At 52.9% G+C, this 24,608-nt stretch overlaps 10 protein-coding genes across 10 annotated transcripts; 6 read left to right on the top strand and 4 right to left on the bottom strand.

The window, feature by feature from the left end:
• Window positions 1–157: 157 nt before the first annotated feature.
• N7510_002841 (cytochrome P450) lies at window positions 158–1,917 on the bottom strand (the record flags this gene model as incomplete). Its single annotated transcript, XM_056974768.1, has 5 exons — window positions 158–289; window positions 339–1,209; window positions 1,262–1,386; window positions 1,439–1,626; window positions 1,686–1,917. The coding sequence occupies 5 exons, from the start codon at window positions 1,915–1,917 to the stop codon at window positions 158–160; spliced, it is 1,548 nt and encodes a 515-aa protein (XP_056834724.1).
• Window positions 1,918–4,299: 2,382 nt separating this feature from the next.
• N7510_002840 (putative integral membrane protein Pth11-like) lies at window positions 4,300–5,606 on the top strand (the record flags this gene model as incomplete). The annotated part of the gene is made up of 5 exons (XM_056974767.1): window positions 4,300–4,435; window positions 4,491–4,510; window positions 4,558–4,594; window positions 4,658–5,096; window positions 5,153–5,606. The coding sequence occupies 5 exons, from the start codon at window positions 4,300–4,302 to the stop codon at window positions 5,604–5,606; spliced, it is 1,086 nt and encodes a 361-aa protein (XP_056834723.1).
• Window positions 5,607–7,519: 1,913 nt separating this feature from the next.
• Window positions 7,520–9,622, bottom strand: N7510_002839 (stress-regulated transcription factor RPN4; the record flags this gene model as incomplete). The annotated part of the gene is made up of 1 exon (XM_056974766.1): window positions 7,520–9,622. One exon carries the CDS (start codon window positions 9,620–9,622, stop codon window positions 7,520–7,522), a length of 2,103 nt encoding a protein of 700 aa, XP_056834722.1.
• Window positions 9,623–10,172: 550 nt separating this feature from the next.
• Window positions 10,173–10,646, top strand: N7510_002838 (uncharacterized protein; the record flags this gene model as incomplete). The annotated part of the gene is made up of 1 exon (XM_056974765.1): window positions 10,173–10,646. One exon carries the CDS (start codon window positions 10,173–10,175, stop codon window positions 10,644–10,646), a length of 474 nt encoding a protein of 157 aa, XP_056834721.1.
• Window positions 10,647–11,920: 1,274 nt separating this feature from the next.
• Window positions 11,921–13,939, bottom strand: N7510_002837 (putative cell wall anchored protein; the record flags this gene model as incomplete). The annotated part of the gene is made up of 5 exons (XM_056974764.1): window positions 11,921–12,440; window positions 12,496–12,953; window positions 13,004–13,626; window positions 13,686–13,787; window positions 13,834–13,939. The coding sequence occupies 5 exons, from the start codon at window positions 13,937–13,939 to the stop codon at window positions 11,921–11,923; spliced, it is 1,809 nt and encodes a 602-aa protein (XP_056834720.1).
• Window positions 13,940–14,363: 424 nt separating this feature from the next.
• N7510_002836 (uncharacterized protein) lies at window positions 14,364–15,095 on the top strand (the record flags this gene model as incomplete). Its single annotated transcript, XM_056974763.1, has 1 exon — window positions 14,364–15,095. One exon carries the CDS (start codon window positions 14,364–14,366, stop codon window positions 15,093–15,095), a length of 732 nt encoding a protein of 243 aa, XP_056834719.1.
• Window positions 15,096–16,480: 1,385 nt separating this feature from the next.
• On the bottom strand, window positions 16,481–16,872 carry N7510_002835 (histone H4). Its single transcript, XM_056974762.1, has 2 exons — window positions 16,843–16,872; window positions 16,481–16,786 (listed from the first exon to the last, which is right to left on the bottom strand). Exons 1-2 carry the CDS (start codon window positions 16,850–16,852, stop codon window positions 16,485–16,487), a joined length of 312 nt encoding a protein of 103 aa, XP_056834718.1. The 5' UTR covers window positions 16,853–16,872; the 3' UTR covers window positions 16,481–16,484.
• A 692-nt stretch (window positions 16,873–17,564) lies between these two features.
• hhtA (histone H3) lies at window positions 17,565–18,116 on the top strand (the record flags this gene model as incomplete). The annotated part of the gene is made up of 2 exons (XM_056974761.1): window positions 17,565–17,589; window positions 17,731–18,116. 2 exons carry the CDS (start codon window positions 17,565–17,567, stop codon window positions 18,114–18,116), a joined length of 411 nt encoding a protein of 136 aa, XP_056834717.1.
• Window positions 18,117–20,859: 2,743 nt separating this feature from the next.
• Window positions 20,860–22,742, top strand: N7510_002833 (MFS transporter; the record flags this gene model as incomplete). The annotated part of the gene is made up of 2 exons (XM_056974760.1): window positions 20,860–21,225; window positions 21,279–22,742. 2 exons carry the CDS (start codon window positions 20,860–20,862, stop codon window positions 22,740–22,742), a joined length of 1,830 nt encoding a protein of 609 aa, XP_056834716.1.
• A 359-nt stretch (window positions 22,743–23,101) lies between these two features.
• N7510_002832 (Mpv17/PMP22 family protein) lies at window positions 23,102–24,447 on the top strand (the record flags this gene model as incomplete). Its single annotated transcript, XM_056974759.1, has 3 exons — window positions 23,102–23,118; window positions 23,213–23,974; window positions 24,027–24,447. 3 exons carry the CDS (start codon window positions 23,102–23,104, stop codon window positions 24,445–24,447), a joined length of 1,200 nt encoding a protein of 399 aa, XP_056834715.1.
• Between the last annotated feature and the right edge of the window lie 161 nt (window positions 24,448–24,608).

Raw genomic sequence — 24,608 nt, 5'->3', positions numbered from 1 at the left:
AGTGGGATACGAGAACATAAAGTGTAACCTGATACGCAAGAAAGTGATCGATTATTTTTTTGGTCTGTTTCGGCTTTGCTCAATATCCTGGTATTCTCATTTCCATAGATTGATAAATAGAATTGCTCTTTCCTCCGTTCCCACTCTAGGATCTGCTTTATTTAGCCTTCTCCCCTTGCCGCTTAGAGATGGTCAACCAGACGTCCCGCCAGTATCCAACGCCCCCCTTAATCATGAATTGTGCCTTGGGCTTATCTTTCACCTCCTCTGGTATATACCGGCGGAAGAACTGGAAAATGTGAGTTACATTTCAACTCCAACAATGCAAAGAAACTCACCTGCAACGGCCCCTTGAACAGCTCCATCATCGCAATATCCCGGCCCAAACATACGCGAGACCCATATCCGAATGCAAAGTTATACTTGTTGTACAGCTTCGCGTTCTCGGGATCGAGCCAGCGCTCGGGCTTGAACTCTTCCGCGTCGGCACCATACAGCGCCGGATCGCGGTGAACGATATACGGATTGCACGAAATCTCAGTACCAGCCGGGGCGAACTTGCCATACAACTCCAACCCAGGCTCAGGGACGATGCGCGGGAAGATGTTCGGGGCAGATGGGCACAAACGCATGGTCTCTTTGACGCAACCGACATAATAAGGCAAATGCTGCAGCACTTCATCGTACTGGGGCATGTCAGAGAGATGTCCAGCCGCAACGGCGGCATCAATCTCGGCCATCATGCGCTCGTAGGCACTAGGATTAGCCATCAGGAACTGGATCAGGGCCTGGAAGGCCGTTCCCGTGGTGTCAGCGCCGGCCAGCAGCACGAGCAACACTTCCGCGCGGATATAATCCAAGTCCAGCGGCTTGCCGTCGTCGGTGCGTGCCTCCAGGAACGTCTGCAGCAAGTCGACCCGGCCGATCTCCTTGTTTTTCTCCAGGACTTCGAGCCGTTCGCCGATCAACCGGTCACGGAAGCGCATCAGCACGCCGATTCCCGAGTCGTCTTCCGGCTTTGCTACTAGGTACTTCTTCATGAAGGTCGTCTTCATCCAGGATGTGAACGGGTGCAGGCGCGCCAGTAGCCCGAATGCTGGGAGTCCGTCGTGAAATCCCTGGATCAGTCCGCTGACATCCTCTCCTTTGTCGATGAAGCCGAAAGGAGCCCCGAATCCGATTTCGCTGATGATATCGTACGCCATGTACCTAACTCGGTGGTCAATACCTTGTTTTCCCATCACAAGTCCAGGGTACTTACACTGCCCACCAGGCAAAATCAAATGCCTTTCCAGACTGAGCAAAGTTCTCATCCAACTTGTCACTCCATTGTTGGATCCGTGCGTCCACCATGGGTTCCATCTTCTTGATGTTGCTAAAGCTATACTGCATACAACTGTCAGGATTTATGATGTGGGCAGACTAGGACTTTCCATACCGGTCCAGCGATATGCTTCCGAAACACAGCATGAGTCTTGTGCGATCTCATATTAAACAGACTCTCCGTCTCTCCAAAGCTGCCCGTGATATAATGTGCGGTCTTGTCTGCATTGCGGTGATAAACCTCTGGCAACTTGGTGTAGTCGCTAACCACCAGCAACGTTGGGGTGATTCGAATGATAGGGCCTGAGCAAATGAGTAGAATGTCAGCATTAGTGCTTTCTTTTCGCTGGTTCACAATTTACCATATTTCTTATGCAGTGCATAGACAGTAGGGAGTTCTGTCTCTCGCATATTATGCCATGCAATCCATAATCGAGTCACAGAGCCCCAGAAAGGGCCGGGGAAGACGGCGAGGGGGTGAAAGAAGCGATAGTAGATAATCTGGTAGATAAATCGCAGGGCGACATAGACCAGAAGACCTAAAAGAGCATTTGTCACTGTCAACAGTGACAGTAGATTGCCGGCCAGACCCATGATGCCAGTTTGGGGACACAGTCACCAAAGACGAGGATAGGGAGAGGGTTGAAATGCAGAATTCCCCCGAAGTAAATAATATTAAACAGGGTGCAAAACCCGCTCAGCCTGTGTCGTAAAGGACCGAAAACGGTTAAGCTAACATGTCCCTGCCGAGCTACTACTAGTTACTGTATAAGAGTAGCATCTACTATACTTCCACTCGCTGCGGACCTCGTATGTCCTAATTTTAACCCAGTCAAATCGGTTCGGATGTGAGAATGGGCCTCTGCCGACCCTCAGCGGAGCTACATGCCCACTCCTTTTCCATTTAGATGCTTCCTATTCGCAATGGAGGCATTCTGTCTGGCCTTGCCGAGCTCTAGTGGAAATTGATCATCACACAACGAAAAAGGGAAGAGGGTCCATAGCCGCGCCGACAGGTAGGCTAGAACGCCGTTGACAGGAGTCCGCGACAGCGATCAGCACTGCAAAATAGGGATCCGCGGGAGGGCCTATTCATTGTCTCACCCACCACGTTAAAAGTACGTTCCCGTATTCCAGGAGAATACGGAATGGCCCGTGTGCTCATTCGCGGCAACTCGTGTCAGGGCCAGGGTGGAGCCGGACGTCGCCCTGGTCCGTTTCTCCACTTGGTGACATTGATCGAGTCCGACTGGATAATTATAGTGGGCCTCTGCATCTCGGACGGCTTAACGGGGCTTTTGTTTTCTTCAATCTCAAACGGATGTGACCAAATCCTGGCAGGGGAACGTGTTTCTTTGTTAATGGATGAACGTGGGGAAGGGAACTTGATCAAAAGTCCCGATGAACGATTAATATATACTTCATGGCCGTTCTATAAGGAGTTCTTGATCATAATCCATGCGCGTCGTTTGAAGCCTCTGTCGTTTTTGTGGAGAGAAAGTTCTGCCAGCAGAGAGTGCGTCTCCACCAACCATCCTAGCCGAGATACCGAGAGCTCAAAAGGCTATCGTTATGGTATGTCTAACCTTGTTCCCTATCCAAGGTGACCTGCCAGGTCTAGTTAGTGCTTCTCGCTTCGGTAAGAGTTGGAGAAACCAGACAGGGATGGTTGCGCGACTGCGCCGTTTGACAGCATGCAGATCGCAACAACTGCGCCAGGCAGACATATGTCCAAAGCCAGCGCCTATCGATCCTCATTCGTGCGGGCGGCTAGAACCCGGTGGGACTTGGTGTGGAGCTGGGCAAGAGATATCGATCTGCGCACCGTCCGGCTCACGACTCCGTGGCGGTCCAAGCCTACACTCACGTGTATGCTTGACTGCAAGCGATCAATGCAACCTGTTTCAATTTGCCTATTTCACTGCTGGGTGCGCGGCTCAGTGACAGTTCAAGCCATCCGAGTCCGTGTGCGAGCGGGTCGGGCGTAGATCGTGGCGTTATTTGGATTCCATTCTCCTGTTCGGCACATCGTGAATGGCGCTCAGAGATCGCGTCCCGCCTCTTGAAACGCTCATCGATGAAGATCCGCTCTACCGAGTCACACCACGGAAGTTTAACGCTCTTCCGTGACATCGAGCATCTTCATAGTTGGGGATTGACAGTCACCGTCCCTTGGTTCCCTCTCATCCACGGAGAATAAAAATGACCTAGGAGAATGCTCGAAGTTCGAGAGCGCGCCGGTGTTTCCTTTGGGTGGAAAACATCCAGAGACCCACGTCTGTAGTATCTGTTTGCGCAGCCCGTCCACTGTCATCTTTTAGATGGTACGCATGCTGCTTTTTGAATGCATCACATCCAGATGTGAGACGTAAAATCGTTCAATTTGGACAGTTGATCTAACCGGTGCCTCCAAACCAATCCAATCCCAGCTCTTGGGGGTGGAGAACCTGCCAAAACACATCCCTGCACAAAGTCCCTGTCAACAAGGATGTGGATGGGTCTGCCACAGTGGGTACACCAGTGCTCGGCACGGGGGGGAGGGTCAACGGTCTCGACCAACGGTATCGGGGCAGGGAAGCAGATCAGACAGGAAAGAAGAAAAATTGTCCGCTGCTAAGTCTAGCGAGACTCTCCGGAGTAGTCCAAGATGAGACTAACCAGGGAGCAGCAGCGGGCGGAACACTCCGGTCTAGAAGATCAACACTGGTTACCCTCTGGTGTTTCTCGATCAGGATAGCTCTGGTCTAAATCATTATTTGTTTTTTTTTTCTGCAACGGCTGCGAGAAGAGCAAAGTGGATCTCGGGGTTGCTCGTGTCGTAGGGTTCTTGGTTGGATAAATGCGAGCTGAGGTACCACCGCGCTTCCTCGCCTCCTTTCCGTCTTTTCAATCTGGTGAGGAGGAGGTCAAGCTCGTCAAGCAAGTTCACTCGTTTCCCTTGTTCTTCCTGTTTCCTTTTTTATTCCATTCACAATTATGGCCGGCGACCACGGCTCTCAAGGCCCGACGGTCACAGGCGTCTGCGTTGCTTTCGCCGTCTTGACGTTCCTTGTTTTGGCTCTGCGGCTCTTTTCACGCATTGTCGTGCTGGGGAAAATGGGCCTTGATGACTGTAAGTGGGTTTCTTTGGACATTCATAAGAAGCAAGCTAATGCCAACTCGAACAGATTTGATCATTGGAGCATGTGTAAGCCGAAACATCCCAGGTTGATAAAAAGTCACTGACAAAGACAGCTTCTCTCTTGGGCGTTTATTGCTGTTGTCATAGTCGGTATGCTTCAGGGTTTCTCATCATGCACTAAGCGCTTTCAATTGCTGACCACATTTACTGCAGCCGTCCAGGATGGACTCGGACAACACTACAAATACGTGGATAAGAGCAAACTCACCAACTACTCCTTCGCTGTCTGGCTGAGTTCAATGTTCTACCTGGCCTGCCTCGGGTTCGTGAAGACGTCGGTGCTATGGTTCTACACCCGACTCGGGGACCGGTTCCTCCTGCGGATGTCCTACGTGATGATGGCCGTCATCGCCGCACAAGCTACTTCCTTCGTGCTCGTCGCCGCGTTCCAATGCAGCCCAATTAGTATGGCCTGGACGGCCACCGGACCGGGCAAGTGCGTCAACATCAACGTGTTCTATCTCTGCAACGCAGCACTGAACATCTTCACGGACCTCTTGACGTACACTTTGCCCATTCGGGTTATTCTGCGGCTTCAGATGCCGCGGAAGCAGAAGATTGCGCTGGGATTTATCCTGTGTCTCGGTCTTTTGTGAGTTACTTCCTCCTCTTTTGGTCAGGACAAAGAATCTGACTCGTCGTGAATAGTGCATGCGTCTCATCGATCATTCGCATTACTTATATCCCCGCCATGCTCGAGTCCAGCGATCCCACCTACGCCATCGCGGGAGCCATGTACTGGTCCGTAATTGAAACGAACGTGGGCATCTTCGCGGCGTCCATCCCGTCCTTCAAGGCCATTGCCTCGCGCTTCCTGCCCCGCTTCATTGGCGAATACAGCGGCCGTCGCAAGTACGGTCCTTGGTCTGGCAATACCGATGCGCGTCGCTACGGGTCTGGGTTCACCAAGGTCACTGACCCCAACGGTATCACTATGGGGACTATCAATGGCCAGGATGATGCCACCATGGGGACCCAGATTGGAGCTGGGCTGGGCAGTAACTCGAGTGAGGAGCGCATTATTATCCCGGATGGCAAGATCTTTACCCAGACGCAAATTGAGACCAATGTTGAGGTTAACAGGAGCTATGGGAGGAGGTAGTTATTTACATCCATGTACACAGTCAGTCACTCTCTCATTTCGCCAAAAGTTGATAGGCTTCTTGAGGGTTGTAGCCAATTGTTACTAAAATATGTTCTATTCTATATACATTCCTATTGCTGTCAGTCAAGTTAAGCTCTCGTCTAGTTCCGCCCCCTCGAGCCCTAACTCAACTACCTCCACGCTGCCCTCCGCCCTGACTCAGCTCCAGCCACAGCGTAACCAGCCCCACCACCGCATCATCCGACCCACCGAACATCACCAATTGTCTGAAATATTGACTTGGATCGAAGGAAACGCACCCGGAACATACCGTACATACAACTTTCTGTAACCTCCATCGTCCCACATGGATACGAGATGACAGTCCGTATCTTTTACTTTTTTTTACATTTGATCGGCAGTACCCGAAAAAAAAAACGATCCATGGAGGTTCTTTCCACCTGCCTTTTTGGGCGCTGACTGCTTCCTTCCCGTTACATGGCGCTTCTGGATAGCTCTTTCAAGAGTAGGTGCTCTCATCGGCATTGGAGGATCTGGCGTATACTCTACAAGGTGCGCTTGGTAACCAAAAATAGTACAGATCCCTGCCACTACAGTATCATTCTTTGTATTATGATCAACTAACTCATCCTGTCAGTTTAGCGACAACTAATTGAATCCCGTAATCCCCCACTCGGATGAATCCGATCTCAACCAAAAGCTATGTATCGTCTCCCAATCCCGGAAGGTAGTATCTCTCCTCGCAAGCCCCCAACCCCCCAAGTCGCTCGATCGTCAAATCATCAACCATTCCCAGAACAATGATGATGGTCAGGCAACCCAAACTAGCCCCCAGGAGAAGAAGAAAATCCGCAGGGATATGAGAATGAGAGCCTTCCCGCGAAACGCGAGTCAGCTCCGGGGGCCAACAATGATACTTTCATGATGAAGAGAAGGTAAAACCAGCCCCCACGCGGAGAAGAAAATCCACCAGGGTATGAGAAGCCAATCCAATGCGCGAGAAGGCCGCGTAGGGCTCCATCAGGTCAGATCCATCCAGGGGGCCAAATTCTAACCGTGCAGGCATTTCGATCCTCTGCAGCGCCTAAGCTTATGACTTGAAGAAACGGTGGATCCTCATCTTGAAACCAGCAAGGGACAACCGGGGTACTTCTAAAAAGTCTCCCCCCTTGTCGGTCTGATGTGAGACTTGATTTTCGATCATCCCCGCTTGAGACGAGATGGTGGGACCTGGGGTCGGCCGTTTCGGGTCGAAGGATGAGAAGCGTCGATGGAACATCACCAGGCTGAGCGAAAAGGACAGCCTGGCCCTAAGAGGTCGATGGGATTTTTCTTTTGTCTACTGAGAAAGATGGTGGAGATCAAGAGATTATTTTGGCATAGACAATAGTATACAGTCGTCTATCTGCATTTTCCAGATCCGGAACCCAAATCACCCGCTATTGTACAATTTCGCCCATAATATACAGCCTTCCCCAGGTCCCTCCGATAGGGAGACAACACCGGCCATCCCAAAAATGCAAGACAAAATCGTCAAAACGCGTCAGATCATAGAGAATCATAGTACAAGTGTGATGGTCGTAACAGGCATGAAAAAACAAGATCAAAAAGACAGCCCCATACGCACGAATACACATGCCCTTTTTTTTTCGAGGTAGGGTCTTCTCACACGTCAGGGGGAACGTAAGAGGAATGAAGATAGCGCGTCAGTAAGGCATCACCTCCTGCGCGGTCAGATCGGCAAGGGCGATCGGCGCCGATCGTGCCCGAATGGGGGAGGTGCCATGACATCATGATGAAGCCGGCCGTTCGTCATGATGACAGAGCGACAACGATCGATCATTGTTTGGCCAGCGAGGCTCGCGCTATGACTGGTGGAGGCTCAGCACCCTCACACTCGATGCGATCATTCAGTCTCGGCGGCTCCTGCGCTGCTTGCCCGGCCAATCGATCTCCGGGTGCACCACCCGCATGTGCCGCGTCAAAGCATCGTTGCGCGAGAAGGTCTTCTCTTCCGTGCACAGGTGGCAGCGCACCTTCAGCTTGCGCGCGTTGTGGATGGTGTCCTCGTGGCGCGTAAGATCGTAGGGCCGTGAGAAGACCGAATTGCACGGCTTGCCCGTAGACGGATTCATCCGCTCGCATTTGTGCGGTCCCGCCTGCGAGTTGCGCAGCGACGCTGTATCCCGGCTGATCAGGTGGCCGCCGGGCGTAGTTTGCCGGTGCGCATCGCGCTTGTGTCGCTGGAGCTTGGCGGGGGTCTCGAAGCGCAGCGAACAGCCGTGGTAGGTGCAGGTGTAGGTTCCCGCATCGGACGAGGTGTTGTCCGGACGGGACAGCCCTTCCGGCATCATCTTGACCGGCGAGGTTTCGGTCGGAGGGTGCACATCGCTGCTGCCCGAAGACTCAAAGCGCGCAATGGAGGCGGGGAAGTCCTGCAGCAGACTGTTGCGATGCGGGCGTTGAACCTGCGGTTGGACAAAGTTGAACGCGGGCTGCTGCATCGTCGGCGCCATGGTCGTGTACTGGCTGGGGAAGGCCTCCATAGACGTGGTGAAGTTCTGCTGCGGGCGCATCGAAGATGAGCTTTCGCGTCGCAAGCCGAGGGCATCACCCAGGTTGAAATCAGTCTGGGTCGGGGGGAAGAGAGGCGGCATGGTCGTGTCGTCCTCCTGATGCAGGTCCAAGAGCGCATCCTTGGGGGACATGGTCTTGGGCTCGGTCGTGGCCGCGGGCGTGGGGCCCATGCTCACACTCTGTGTCATGGGGTTGCTGGTGGCCATCTGAGACTGCTGGAGACTCATGTCTCCGGCAAATGGCGAACTTGCGCGGAAGGGTGAGCGCTCGCGCGATTGCACATGCCCAGACATGTGGCCCTGGTTCGCCGCCTGGAGTCGGTCGGCGAAGACATTGCGGTAAGGGTTGAGGAGATTCTGCTGGCCCGCCGGCTTGGACATCTGTGAGGTGGCCATGAGGGCAGTCGGGTTGTAGAGTTCGTCTTGATAGATATCGGAGATGGTTCGGTTCAGCTTGGGGATTCCAACAGGCATGTTACCATTGACGTTGTAGTCTTCAAATTGTAAGTAATCGTCCATCCACCGGTCAATGTCAGAATTCATACCATTGGTCATTGACTTGGAAAGATCGTCAATCTCATCCAAGCTGGTCTGTGGCGTCACTGGGGAGTTGCGGCTCAGGGTTGACACCGATGGGGCCAGTGAGTAGTCGCTATTCTGCTGCTGCTGCGGCGAAGACTGCTGCTGCTGCTGTTGATGTTGTTGCTGTTGTTGTCGCTGTTGTTGTTGCTGCTGTTGTTGTTGCTCCAGAATGGCCTTTCTCATAGCAAACTCTGCCTCTGCATTGTTACCATCTTGGTAGGAGAGGTCGTAGTTCTGGAAGGGAGCGGCAAGGAAGTTGTTCTGCAGGGGGGTCTGCTCCGGTGTAGGCAGCGGCTTCGAGGAGCTGAGAGACCGCCGATGGGCGTGACCGTTGGCAGGAGAGCGCGAGTGGACCGACGAAGGTGCTGAGCGGGAAGAGTTGGAGCTGGGTGAGGCCTTCTTCTGCACACCGGCGTAGATGCGCGCGGGGCTCAGCAGTTGCAAGTTGCTGTCCCAACCCTGGTTGCTGGCGATGGGCTGCTGAGCTAACATGGGCGTGGAGGAGTAGTATTGGGGGTAATACTGCTGCTGCTGCTGCGAGGCAGGCGATGAGGACTGAATCTCGAAGGCCGGGTTGTACGAGGAAACGGGGGTCATCGATGGGGCCCCCTCCGCCGTCGCTTGATAAGGGACCTCGAAAGTTTGGGGGGAGAAAGACGGTGACGACGATGCGGAAGACGGCGGAGACGCAACCTGGACGTCCGGCTGGCTCTGGAAAGGCGACTTCTGGAAACAGTGGGTTTGATAGTCGGGCAGAAAGTCGGGTGGGAACTGGTCGTCTTGTATGATGATGTCTTGAGGGTTGGAGAAGCACGCCGGATCGGTGATGAGACCCTTACGTGGGTGCATAAGCATTATGTTATCACTCACGTCGGGGACGTCAGCAGATGTGGAAAGTTCGCCACCGGGGAATCGGCGAGTCTTTATATAGCTGGATCCGAGATCCGAAGAAACTTCCTGGGCGTGTGTGTTCTGTGGTTCTGTGGTTCGAAGAGTCTGGAAGCAGCCGGAAGAGGATGGTGTGACGGTCTGCTTATCTGGTAGTGGATGACTCAGACAATAAATATAATATTCTGAATCAATCAATCGATGGTAAATGTAAGCAGCGTGAGTCAAGAAAGATGAAGGGAAAGATGGCAGGCATCGAGGGCGACACTGGGATATTAATACAGTGGCCCAAGTGATGTCAGAGCCCCGGGGATACCGTCGATACCGTCCGTGACCAATGCGCTAGTCCCGATCGGGCCCTCTTCGTACGATACCAGAACCATGATTACCGACCCGCTGATCTGCTGGGTCCGGGGGTCGCTTTTGACTCGGATCCACACTGATCAGCTTGTCAAACACGCAGCCCACTGCTTGCTCAGGCTGGCCGATCGTCGTCACCATCGTCCAGCATCCCCCAATGGCCCCGGGGCGATTGGGGTCGCAAACCACCACCATCATCGGAAGACGACGACCGGACGAGAACCATCTTGTTCTAGCGCGGAAATCTCTGCAGACGTACCTCTCGATCGAAAGGCGCTCGGACAAGACAACAACATTTAGCCGGCCGAGTCCAATCACGGCTGAGCCACACCTGGATCGATGCCCGATGAGTCAGCATCTGCCAGATTCTGCTCCTGCATGCCGCCAGCTCCTCCATCCACGAGCCACTGCTGCGCCACGATCGGAACGGCCGAATGCAAAGACCGACAGAAGGCACCGAGGCAGACACCTCACGGGCCCTAGAAGGAATGTGACGGGATTGTTGGGACCAATCTCTTCGCTAGAGTTCTCGTTCTCGCTGTCGTATCCGGTTCCCTGGGTACCCACGTGGAATCTCAACAATCGGGTGGCGAGACATGGGATCTCTGTACAAGAAAATAGTAAGCGATAGTGCCGATGTCGCAGACCAGCTGACCCGACTGTGGTCGGTGCTGGAACCGAGAAACAGTCCGGAATGCCGGGCTAGCCAGGGTCCGTCCTAAGCGAGGATGCGACTGTTTTCCTCTCCGGCCGAACCGCTCGTGGGACCCGGCACGGATCTGGGGTAGTGGCGTGATGGGCCAGGCCCACTGTCTACTCTATGATGTACAGAGTCGGGAAGTATTTGTCAATTCGGGCAGAAGTACATGGTATGTAATTCACCTTCTCAATTGGGGTTGTCCTATCTCAACCCCGAGGGCACTCGAGGGAACGGACGGCACATGCAAGGGAAAAAAATTTGATAAAAAATTTTCACCGGCATATCAACCCGACCAGTATGCACTGTCAGCACTTTAAGACAAATCCATAGCTGTTGATGCCGATTTAGAACACCCTAGAAGGCAGGCTAATGCAGCCGAACAAATTTTTCATTGGCTCTGATTGGCTGAGTGGGAGGCACTAACACAGCCACACCACCGGAAGACGCCGGCCGGGGTGTCCATGGCAGCTGGGTGGTCTGCAGGTATCGGTATTTTACCGGCGTTCGAGGAGACTGGTATTTTTGTCTCAACCTTTGTGGCCCATCCGAGAAGGGGAAGAAAATTCTTTCAGCTGAATAGACACAAGTGTCCGAGGGAGTATCACAGTAGTCAATCCTGAATGGGGTCACGTGGGGGTGTCACTCTGGTGATTTGCGCCAAGACAATGACTACTTAAACTATAGTTGTTCTTTATCCATTTCAGTGACAACGGCAAAGATAAGAGTGAGACATGGATCGAAAGAACCCTAAAAATAACACTTCCTGCCCCTCCATCCCCTCACAATGAACACGCAAGGTGATTGTCGGCTGCCTGTTCCGCTCCTGCGCCGCGCGTCTACCGTATCGCAGGGAGAGGGAGAAACGTTGACGACAAAACAGCATCCACGAGGCAGACCAGATCCACGGAATGTCGGGGAGGGTCACATGCACATTCACACGCTTATTGAGTTGCACTATCCTGATTTGGTTGAAAGCAAGCGAGGGGGGAAAGGTGGGATTGGTTGGTGCAGACAACAATCTATCTAGACATGACTACCAGGCAAGAATTGAGGCTTAGAGGGAACTACGGGACCTGCAGAGTGGGTTCAAAGATAGCACCAAACGAATAGTTCCAAAACACGATGAATAATATTCCATCCGTATCAACAAAACAGTCCAAAACACGATGAATAATATTCCATTCGTATCAACAAAACAGACAGCACTATCTCTTCTCCGACTTGGTCTGGAGCACGTCAGCCGATCTCGTGTCCTGCAACTCAGCCGGTTTCTGCGGACTCCCGTCCATCTCATGCAGCGTGGCTGGGTTTGAGATCTCCAGCTCCCTCAGCGCAGACACCTCCTGGTTGGTCAGCTCGGCGGCTTGTCCGCGATTGCGAAAGAAGGCGCCGCCTAGTCGGGCGGGCTTGTAGTCCGGAGGTGCCTCGGCAGTTTCTGTTGTGCTTGGTGAGAAAGGTGAATTGATAAAAGGTGAATCGATATTCTTTTGCTGTCTTCGCCGTCGGCAGACCAGGTAGATGATCAGTGCTGCGATCAATGCTGCAACTATCACGGATCCGACTACTGCGCCGGTGATGGCGCCTCCGCTGATCTTGCTGCTGGTGGATTTCCCGGCGTCGACGGATTCTCCAGATCCAGTGCTGGTAGTCTCGTTGAAGAATTGCGCCACTTGGTTACTGCTGAACCCGCCAGTCGGCTTCATCAGATTGGCATTACCCTGTCCGCTGTGGCGGGGTTAGCTATATGTGCTGTTGACACATCACCAAAAAAAAGACTTACTCTCCCCCAATCACATTATAAACCTTTGTCGGCACCTGATACTCCCCATCGAGTGCATGGTAGATATTCCCCCAGACCATACTACTCATGTCCAAAATGGCCACGCCATATTCCTCCCAGTCACACCCACTCATCAGATCTTCCGATGCATCGCCGCCCACAGTCAGCATCTGTTTATTGCCGACGAGATGGCAGGTATGTCCATAGCGAGGCGAGTCGCCCTGATACATCTTAATCCATCTGAACGACGGGAGAGAGAGGACGTAGACGTCGTCGTAGAGATTGTTGGCGCCCTTCCCGCCATACAGGTAGATATTGTGGCTTGAGTTATCTGGTGCTGAGACCGTGACCACGCAGAAATCCGTTCGCGGTCCGGGGATGTCGCCCGATACTGGTTGGTTATACCATGTGCCGCCCATGGATGCGATGTCGAAAATATCGACGCTATCGAAGGAGACCTGTTGGTCTGTTAGGCTTGTTCTGTTGAGAGTGCTGGGGGGGTTCATACATATGTCCCTTCATTATCCAAGCTGCTATCACTCGTCGGCTTCGTCACTCCTCCCATGGCCACCAAAATCCCCTTGGAGCTGACCCCTGAAACATAGGCCAGAGCACCTTTGACACGAGGGGAGTTGCTCAGCGAAGATGTGGACAAGTTCCGCGCTTGCTGGGTGTTGGTGTTAACCGCGACCATGCCATCCAGATACTTCAAGAAATTATATTCATTCTCGAATTCATTGGACGTCCCGTTATCAAGCCACCCATTCAGATAAAATGCAAGACCCTGGTCCGCTGCCTCGGCATATGCCCCTCCAGCCGGCTTGTATGGGACATTCAGCGACACGTCGTGTTGGCTCCAGGTTTGATCATCCGTGTCGTACGACCACAGCGCATACTGTGACGAGTCAGGCCACTCGAATCCGGGGAAACTCTCGTTCAGAAAGGAGGTCGTCCCGCCGTACAGATATATTTTGGAGTCATCGGGCGCTCCGGCGTAGAGCGCTCCGCTGATGAGGTTTGCTGGTTTTGTTCCCGTGGTTGGATCGGCGGTGATGTTGAGGGCGTTCATTGAAAAGTTGCTCGTCTCCCAGTTCCAGGAATATTGCATATCCAGCGTGATCAACCATTCATCTGTGTCCGTTGGTGAATAACGTGGAGTAGAGGGTCTGCGGTAAAAAATAAAAACATACTATACCCCAGGATCTCACCCCCGTCAGCCGTCCCATGGTCATTTTCCGGCGTGAAAATCTCGAGCCCGCCGTCGATGTACAGTTTGCCATTCTTCACCGCAGCTGTTAATGTCAGTGTCTAGTTTTCACCAGTGAAAAATTTGCGTACATTGATGATACAGTCGCTTGCAGTAGTTCTTGATCGGGTCCAGATTTGAATCCCCTGCTGCGCTAAATACCAAAAGCAACAGTGTCGCGATCACCGACGCGAGCATTGTGGCAGGTTAGCGGGCACCTATTGAGGAAAAGAAAATCAAGGGGCTATATGAGCTTATTATCTGACGAATTCCCCGCAATGGCACTCGAATGGCCCCCAAGCTGAACGCCACCAGCTGAGTTCCTCTCGGCCGCTACGGATCGCCCGGTACTAGCGCCGCCTTAACTTCATGTGAGCGGCCCGCTCAGACACTGCGGAAAGGATGGTATATAGGGATTCTGGACGAAGTTCTCGCTAGAGTAGAAGCTAACGATGTTAACCCATGGTTGGTGTACTTCATCATCATCTGAGGTAGCTGTTCTGTCGACGAAAAATAATGACACAAGTATTTCATTTTCTCATTTACTTTTGCCTCGCTCGGTGTGTATTCTTCAAGACTCACCTCACTTCTCAGGCACCATTGAGTACTACTTGTTGAGATTATGGCTCCTAGGAATAATAGGAAGTCCTCCCGAATCCTCACTTTCATCGAAGGTACCTTTGAAGTGTGCGGCAAATGGAAGTTTGCCCACGATATGCGTCGCTGGGAACTGCGCCGTCACGGGAGAACGGTCTCTCCTGTTTTGGGACCTTGGTTTGATACCCTTCTTGCGCTGGATGCTCGCCTGCGCAAGATCGTCGAGCGCCAGGCGGTTGTGGAGGAGCAGTATGGTAAAATGGAGGTGGAGATCAACTGGGCTGCCGGTGATCAAGGGGACGTGCAGGGGTGGGAGAAGCAGCTAAACGAATGGAGGTCCGAGTTAACCTCCCTGCATCAGCAGTACTGGTCTTTGGAATATGATATTTATGACCAGGAAACCGTGTGTCCCGCTCCAGCTATCCGGCGCGCTTTTGTCGCTTTCCGGGAGAATCCCGAGCGGTATCTGTTTCCCTGGCTTTGCGAGGACTGTGCGAGAAGAGGAGGGGATTGTGATTTTGCCTGTGGTTGTAGTGAGGATGCACACGCTCAAATCAGGAGAGGGTGCGGCTGCGGCTGGAAGGCTCGTGGATATGATTTGGATGTGGAGATGCGGAGATTGTCCGATCCCTCTTTTGACTTGAGTGGTCTCCCTCGCGAGACTTTCAGTCTCTATCTGATGCGGGCTTATGTCTGGGGTCGAGGCGATGCTGGTGCCCCGTCATGTGTGGAATCCTCCGGGAAGCTGGAGACCTAGCGATTGGCTTTGCTTTGATGTGGTGATCTTATAGCAATCAGACCTGCTTTGCTATCTATCTTTCTTCCTATCCATTTACTGTAGATTGGAGTCACCCCACCCCGTGTTTATGATTCGACCAGCTGTGGCGGACTAGTGTCAGTCTGCATTGACTGTGCCGGGGGTTGATCGGCAGTTCTCTGAAGTTTGTCATGTTCCAATGGCACGGGTGCCCATCGAGTTATGTTAGCGGCGCTCGGACGGTCGTTTGAGGTTCAGAGAAAGTTCGACTAGTTTATTGATGTGAATTCGGAGGATGTGCGAGATCGGGAGAATTGTCTGGGCGGTTATTGGGGCGGGGCGACGAGGCATGGTGTTGAGTGGGAGTTGTCCGACCGGTAAAGGTGAGAGGCGATCAGGTAATTTCGGTAGATCTGTCTCGTTCTTCTTCTCTCTGGGTTGTGTTGGATTATAGAGCTCCGTGGTGCATTTGTTCGCGTCTGGGATGCTTTCTTCGTTGCTGGTAGTAGGGCAATTTCCTAAAATGGGGGGTTCAACTTCCTAATTTGGGGGCCATCTTGCGGATCGCGCAGCATCTACTCGGCCATCTTCAGACAAGCAATGGTGCTTTTTGCGACACTATTGTGTGTTTTATGGGTGCTCTCGGGGATTCTTATCTGTTTGCAATATTTTTTACGTGCATTTTGTTAGTTAGTTGGGTGGTTTGTAGATGAGCTAGTCAGATACCCTAGCTGCAGATATATATCTACTACATACCACCCATACAACATCAACACCTTCAGCACCAAGTATGACATCGAATACTATTTTCTCCATCGGATCACATTCACTGATATACACGATTATTGTGCCATATCCTTTATTTCTATTTTTACTTTGTTTTTCAACAGTGTTTTAAAATTGCACTATGCATTAACATGACTGCGATAAATACATGATCGATCGGTACCCTCCCAACTGAAACATGTAGTTACAGAAATAGTTAGCAGGGACAAGGGGCAAGACTGCTTGGACGGAGACGCGTTGTTTACACGCATGGCTGTTTACATCGAGCGCGTAGTGGCAAGTCAAACGCGCCTCGACACGTACACAAAGTCTACAAAAGAACAGACAGGCAGATGAAGTTTTGATGAATTGTATTCGTACCGGATCACACAAGGTGAATCCCACCATGACCATGGTGCCAGCCGTTATAAAAGTAAGGCCGCTATGATACATGAAACTTCAGAAGCGAACACTAGCAGACCCATAGTGGACGCGTAAGACCATAACTAAAAAATAAAACAGACCCAGAGACCCATGACACACTTGTGTAGATAAATGAAAAAACACCACAACGTCCCAGTCATACCGTGAACCAGCCCGGAAAAAGCAAAAAGGAGAAGATGCTTAGCCACCGAAACCGTACAGGGTACGGCCCTGGCGCTTGAGGGCGTAGACAACGTCGAGAGAGGTGACGGTCTTGCGCTTGGCGTGCTCAGTGTAGGTGACCGCGTCACGGATGACACCCTCGAGGAAGGTCTTGAGGACACCGCGGGTCTCCTCGTAGATCATGGCGGAGATACGCTTGACACCACCACGACGAGCGAGACGGCGGATAGCGGGCTTGGTGATACCCTGGATGTTGTCGCGCAAGATCTTGCGGTGACGCTTGGCGCCGCCCTTGCCGAGACCCTTGCCACCTTTGCCGCCTGTTGAGACGCGTTAGAACGCGTCGAATGAGGATGGGGAACAGGAAGATACTCACGTCCAGACATGATGAATTAAAGTTAGAGAAGAAGGTAGTGGATTAAAGAAGGGTTGTTGGTGGAAGTCGAGATTGGTCGATGACAGATGGATTGGGGGAAGGGAGGAAGAAGTGAAGGGAAGGTCGATATTTGTAGGGCGGGATGGGCGGGTGTGCTGGATCACGCGCGGGTTGGTGGATCGACCAATCAGCGCCCAGGATCCGCGGACCGGGTTGATCTCGACCACCGGCACTGATCCTCGCACCACCACCCCTGGCAATGCTCATCAGGGACCGAAACCAAGGAGGTCGCATTCTGAATTCTCGGTTCACGGTATGGATGGACCAGATCCGCCTTCCAGTGGTTGGGGGGCTGAGATCAGGAATGAAATGGGATGGCATTCTACACTTCTGATCCTCGGCTCTGATTGGTCCCTCCGGCTCCTCCTCGCTTATAGGGCCACCACGTGACCTTTCTGATTGTCCGCCAAACTGATCCGCCCGAAATCACGCTTGTGTCCGCCTGCTTTGCTGCTCGCTGTGATTCTCCCCGCTGATTGGCCCTCACACCACCACCAGATCACGCCCCTTCAGTGGTCCCTACAAATACCCTTCCCCCACCCACTCACCTTCTTCCCTCTCTCCTTCTTCCAACCCACCCATCTCGACAACCATCGACCAACCCTTTTCCCATCAATTTTTCATCGGAAATTTTTTAATTTCATCAACCCGAACCTGAAACAATGGCTCGTACCAAGCAGACTGCCCGTAAGTCTCCACCTCACTGGCGTTTCTCTCGTCGTCGCTGGTCTTGGCCGCGGGTGTCATTTTCCCATGATCGCCCCGCGTCAGACCACGCCTCGACGCGTCGCCCCCTCCACAACATCCATCACTAACAATCATCTACAGGCAAGTCCACTGGTGGCAAGGCCCCTCGTAAGGCTCTCGCCTCGAAGGCTGCCCGCAAGGCCGCCCCCTCTACCGGCGGTGTCAAGAAGCCTCACCGCTACAAGCCCGGTACCGTCGCTCTGCGTGAGATCCGTCGCTACCAGAAGTCCACCGAGCTTCTGATCCGCAAGCTGCCCTTCCAGCGTCTGGTTCGTGAGATCGCCCAGGACTTCAAGTCCGACCTGCGCTTCCAGAGCTCCGCCATCGGTGCCCTGCAGGAGTCCGTTGAGGCCTACCTCGTCTCCCTCTTCGAGGACACCAACCTGTGCGCCATCCACGCCAAGCGTGTCACCATCCAGTCCAAGGACATCCAGCTGGCCCGCCGCCTGCGTGGCGAGCGCTCGTAAGCGTCTGCTTTCGGGTTCTTGATTCTTCCGGGATGGCGATAATGGGGTTCTGTTTCTTTTTATTATCATGACAATCGGCGACACATGATGGGTTTTGCTTATTTTACTACAACAATGGGAACACGGGTTTCTGGAATTTGCTTTCTTCGACTTGCCCTTTTAGCAGGGCATGGATCAGGTCATGGGCTATGTACATTACGGATAGTATCCTAACATGATGCCTTAGCGAGCATCATTCCATGACATAGACGCTGAAAATGCGATCTTCTATGATTCACCATGTTCCGATCAACTTCCTGGTCTCTTCGCGTAGTTTGTTTTGGTCTGTGACGCGTCGTGGTGGTGGACGCGACCGGGGCAGGTGATGGTGAGGCTTCTTTTGCGACCGGGCTGCAGTAGTGATGGGCAGCGGGCCTCGACCACACCAGCGACCGTACCTATCTAGAACCACCCCTTTTCGCATGCAATGTATGAAGCATTATTAATTCCATGATAAATTAAATAAATGGCCTGCAACTCGTCTCTGTCTGTTCGACTCACCACTGTACATTCCGAAGACTCGGTCTGCGTGGAGGGAGCAAACCTTTCTGGTACTCATCCCAAAGTACAATCCCGTTCTTCGTCCACTGATTTTTTTTCCCACACGGGCCGTCGGAACTTTTAAATCAGCTATATGAATCCGTAAAACTCCCTTAATCTATTGATACGTTTTTTAAATATACACATCCCCCTGATCACAAGATCATGGCCACATTGTCCGACCGCGGTACTTGTCCTGGAGGCTGCAAAGAAAGCCGCAGTGGGGCGTAGACTTCAACCCAGTGCTCTGTAGTCTGGAAAAAGGGGCGAAGGGCCTCCAGAGATTGAGACTGCTCAGTCGATGGCGTGCTGACTTTTGTGACTGGTTGGTTCCTCGTTTCTTTGTCTGCGGCGTGGATTGGCATCTACGCCTCGGCGGAGTAATCCGGCCGTGGACATCGCGGGAGGTTCGGGATGAGTACATAGATCGGTGACTCATTCTTGGCCGTAGGGTCATGCGTCAAATGGCCGCGTCATGATGGAACTGGGCTCACCGTCAGGAGAACTATGACCGGGTTCCTCGAGATGCGGACGGCTTACTGGTGCTATCTATGCTCGGTCGATCATCGGCTTGATGACTCTATCCGGACCGATGTCCCACGCAGTCATCTGGCGATTTATTTTCACTGCTTTCCAAAGACGTCTTCAAGAGGCACTACTGTTGTTGTTTGCTGGAGGCAGTTGTTCCGGTGTGGTTTGGATAACGGCGCATTCGAGCCAGGCTGCTGCCGCATGAAGGTGGAACGCCTTCTCTGATCGTACGCCTAGGACTTTATTTGATGGCTTTCGATTGCCACTCGGGCTACATAGGTGCATGTAGAATTATGTAGGAGTCCTCCAAGGGCCTGTCTGCCCTGGGTATTCGATTCTTTATCTGGAATGGCCCGATCCGTGCCCAGATATATATCTGGCCCCGGGGTCACATTTCGGCCGGCCCACGACCTGATCAGGAGCAAAGGAAATCCTCTAATCATCAAGATTATTTTACACTAAAGCTCTTTCCGGCGTGCCCTGCGAGTAACTGTATACAAACATTCAGTGGTGGGACGATACAATAGGCAGGGTCTCAGCGCAATACGTCATTGCACGACTACAGAATGTGCAGAAAGATAACAGGACTGCGATTATTCACCGTCAAGCCACAAGTCATGTAGCGCAGCATAAATCACCGCAATCTGCCCATCTAGATCTTATGCTGCTCTGCATACTGTCATCCTGTATGTGCAGCCAGGAAACCATGCATAAGAGTCGGACCCAAATTCATAAACAGACGCAAGATCTTGATTCATAAGCAAGTTTCTTACCAATCGTCTCTATTGTCTGCTGCAACTACGGAGAATAAGACGGAAATAACAATTGTGAGGCGCCGACGGTAGTTGGGACTATGTAATCGCCGGGGCGCGCGTTCCGACGGCTGTGGCGTCTGCGGTGCGAAATTTTTTTATGCAGACGTCTGGCCCACCAGATAATTTTAGGAGTATATCCACGGGGCCGTGGTGGATCTAGAGACATATGTACAGGATTTGAATTCCATTTGTTTCATTATTATTGCAATCTGATCTCCCTGCAATCCCTGTTTTTTCTTCCTATGTTCTTGAGCTTAGATCACGATGCCGTCACACCCGGGAGCCAAGAGGTGGTCTAAGCGTCTCGCGTGGCAACCGCAAACGAACTTTTCTGTTGTTCGCCGTCCTTTGTTGAGAAGAAAAGATCAAGGCAATGATTTATAATAGCGCTGGATTTTTTGCTGTACATCTTGCAAGCCTCGGTCCAACACTCCGAGATTGATACCATCCCTGGATATGCGATCGTGGCCCGTGGGTCGGTGCTCGTGGGGCTCCATCTCTTATCCTCGGCTGCCGTGCATAACACGCCTTTTGTGTCAAATTCGTCCCTAACACCGACGTAGACCCGGGACTAGATTTCTTGGAACTGGATAGAAAAAAAAAAACCAGCCACCAAACAATAAAAAGGACAGCAGCGTCCGATGCCTGAGCGCTCTCTGTTAGCTCTCCTGCTGAAACCGGCAAGCTTCATCGCATCCCCGCAACCGGTCTCCTCTCCACTACCTACACAAACAACCGCTCTCCATCACTTGGTTTTCACTCGCGTACATACATAACACACACCGACTGTCCAGCGTGCTTGTGCTCATCTGCCCATCATGGCGGGCAAAAGCGAGGATGTGTCCGAGAAGATCGAACCCTCCAACCCGACCAAGATCTCCTACTGGCGCATGGTCCTGGACCAGGGCGCCGTGACGCAGGAGATCATCGACTACCCATACACCGGCTCAGGAACGGACGACGACCCATACGCCGTATCCTGGATCCCCAATGACCCTCGCAACCCTATGAACTTTAGCGAAGTCAAGAAATGGTCTATCACCATGCTCGTGGCCATCGCCACCCTGGCCGTCGCGCTCGTTTCCTCGGCCTACACCGGTGGCGTGGAAGAGATTATGGAACAGTTTCATGTTGGCGAGGAGGTCGCGACGCTGGGTGTGTCGCTCTTCGTCCTGGGTTTCGCGGTAAGCTGGTTTTGATCCGGTGCAGAAGTATCGAAACTGACAATACGTTCTAGATCGGTCCGTTGGCGTGGGCACCGCTGAGTGAACTGTTTGGCCGTCAAGTCCTCTTCGTCCTGACCTACGCCATCCTCACTGCCTTCAACGCGGGCAGCGCCGGAGCCCAGAATATTTGGACGCTGATCATCCTCCGTTTCTTCGCCGGTTCCTTTGGCTCTTCGCCTCTGACCAATGCGGGCGGTGTCATCGCAGACATGTTCCACGCCAAGCAGCGAGGTGTCGCGATGAGTCTCTTCGCCGCAGCGCCGTTCCTAGGCCCCGTTCTGGGCCCGATCATCGGCGGATTTCTGGGTATGAACGCCGGCTGGAGATGGGTCATGGGCTTTCTGGCTGCCTTCTCGGGTGCGGTCTGGATCATGGGAACACTGCTTATCCCAGAGACCTATGCGCCGGTCCTGCTGCGCCGCCGTGCCGAGAGACTATCCAAGATCTCGGGCAAGGTATATCGGAGCAAGCCTGATATCGAACAGGGCAAGGTTTCCCTCAAGGAAGCTTTCAAGCTTGCCCTGTCCCGCCCGTGGATTCTTCTCTTCCGCGAGCCGATTGTTTTCCTGCTGTCGTTGTATATGGCGATCGTTTATGGGACTTTGTACATGATGTTCGCTGCTTTCCCCATTGTCTATCAAGTGGACCGCGGCTGGAACCAGGGCATTGGCGGATTGGCATTTTTGGGAATCATGGTCGGCATGTTGATTGCAGTGGTCTACACCCTTTTCGACAATAAGCGATACATCCGCGTGCAAGACGAACACAATGGCTTCGCACCCCCCGAGGCCCGTCTACCGCCCTGCCTGATCGCCTCCATCGCGATCCCCGTCGGCTTGTTCTGGTTCGCATGGACCAACTACCCCTCGATCCATTTCATGGCCAGCATTGCGGCCGGCGTGCCCTTCGGCTTTGGTATGGTGTTGGTCTTCCTGAGCATCATGAACTACCTCATCGATGCTTACACCATCTTTGCGGCGTCTGTCCTCGCCGCCAACTCTGTCCTGCGTTCGTGCTTCGGTGCCGCATTCCCGCTCTTCACTACCTACATGTACAACAATCTGGGTATCCATTGGGCCTCTTCGATTCCCGCCTTTCTCGCACTCGCCTGCGTGCCCTTCCCATTCCTGTTCTACAAGTACGGGCCCGCTATTCGCAAACGCTGCAAGTTCGCCGCCCAGTCGGATGCCTTTATGCGCAAGATCCAGGAACAGGTGGATGTTGCTCCCAGCTCGGAGGAGGAGAAGGAGCCCGAGTTCGATCTCACCGAGGCACCCTCTCCGCATGTGTCCGTGTCCGATGATGCCAGCGAGTCCGATTCGAACATCGAGGACCTCCCGTCCACCCAGCGCATTCGCAGCCATGCCCGTTCAGTTTCATCGACTCGCACGGCTGGATCGTTGCGTCGCCAGCCCACCTACGATGGTAATCCCTACGATATTGACCGGGTCAATACCCGCGAGTCCTTCAAATAGGGGCTCTTATTCACCACAACGCCTAATCCCCGATCTTTACGGGCCTCTGCGTGATAATCATAGTATCTAGTTCGACTTTGCATCCTGCGGTGTTTTATTTTGTGTTGTTTTGTTTCCCTTTGCCTGTTATACCCCAAGTCGCGCCGACGCACTTGTAGGTACGGGATCGTGGCTTTGCATATTATATAGATGGTGTTGGTGTTGGCATCTGGCTTGCCAAAATGAATTTGATTGACTTTGATCTGTCTCTGTCTAGTAGTTGATTCTCAGTCTATACTTTGCACCACGATAGAAATGGTGTCATCCCGCACTAGTGAGTGGATAAGGATTTAATCGGGCGATCACGGTTCGGAAGTGCAATGCCGACGGAGTGTTGGTTCGTTTTTCCTCCTTTGCATAGATTTCTGTTTCTTTATTGTCATCACCTTCCTTGATTATTCTTATTCTGTCGTTCTCTACCTTATCTACAGCGACCGCATCTGCTTCTCTGCTTATCGCGACCCCGAGACACCGCCACTTCTCGCCGCGTCACCTCCGACCTCGGCTACCTCTGAAGAATTCAATGTGCACAACAGGCGCCTTGCGATGAGCCTCATGCAGCGTGCACTCGTCCGTCCTGGACGAGTGTCGCCCTTCGCAACCCGCCCGCGAACGACCACCGTTTCCCCTCGACTGCGGCAGCGCAGACTCAAGTCCGACTCTTCGTCAGCCCCCGAACCCGCGGTCGAGAGTAAGGCTGGCAAACCCGCCGATGAGACCGTGAATACATCTCAGACAAACGCATCATCATCCTCCCCTGCACCATCTTCCCCTCCGACCTCTTCGTCGCCTGCACCACCCACCAACACGGTCGCTGCGAGTGCTGGGGCAGCGACGCCGCCAGCCACGGCAAACACGACGGCAAAAACAATTGCGCGATCCCGTGGCTGGCGTGAGATTATCAAGGCAGGCCCGCTCGGCAGGACGGGGAGATGGTATAGCCGGGTACAGGAGAAGCGGCCCTATACAACACAAGTGTGCAGCTCGATCATCATCTACCTGTGCGGTGACCTGAGCGCGCAAATGCTGTTCCCTTCAGAAGCTCCGGGCCCGGCGAAGGTCGTGCAGAACGATCCAACAGGATCGAAGGATGTAGGAGAGCAAGAAACCAGTAGCGGAGGCGGTTACGACCCGTGGAGAACAGTGCGACACTTGATTGTGGGCACAGGATCGAGCATTCCCTCGTACAACTGGTGAGTCTCTGGAATGGTGTTGATCAGATTGTCAATACTGATTTGACCTCAGGTTCTGGTTCCTCCACAACCACTTCAACTACCCGTCCAAGTTCTTGTCTATCTTGACCAAGGTTGTCGTGCAACAGATGTGCTTTACACCGGTCTTCAACACATACTTCTTCAGCGTGCATTCTCTCTTAGCAGGTGCTACGCTCGAAGAGACTTTGGAGCGGCTTAAGAAAGCGGTCCCCGTCAGCATCACCAACAGCGTCAAGCTCTGGCCCGCCGTCACGGCGTTCAGCTTCATGTATGTGCCGCCGCAGTTCCGGAACGTGTTTTCGGGCTGTATTGCGGTCGGCTGGCAAACGTATTTGAGTTGGCTGAACCAGAAGGCTGCTCGCGAAGTCCAGGCGGCCGAGCTGGCGGCCGCAAACCCGCCGTCCCAGGCGCTGACCGCAGGCAGCCTGGTTCCTGCGACAGGGAGCGCATGATATTTCTGTGATATTTCTTTTTGAGTTTAGCGATGCATTTCAGATACCATAGAGCTCGATAGAGTATAGACTTGTTTCTTTTGTGCTAGTAAATACCAGGGCTGGTCCAATCGTCGGCCTCGCGTTTTCCACTTCTCTTCTCCAACTCTCTCCTCCATGAA

Source organism: Penicillium lagena, assembly GCF_028827675.1.
Source record: "Penicillium lagena strain IBT 129212 chromosome Unknown utg000002l_segment0_segment0, whole genome shotgun sequence".
NCBI lineage: Eukaryota > Fungi > Ascomycota > Eurotiomycetes > Eurotiales > Aspergillaceae > Penicillium > Penicillium lagena.
Note: the sequence above shows the minus strand (reverse complement) of the source record. Positions and strands in the feature narration are given on the sequence as shown.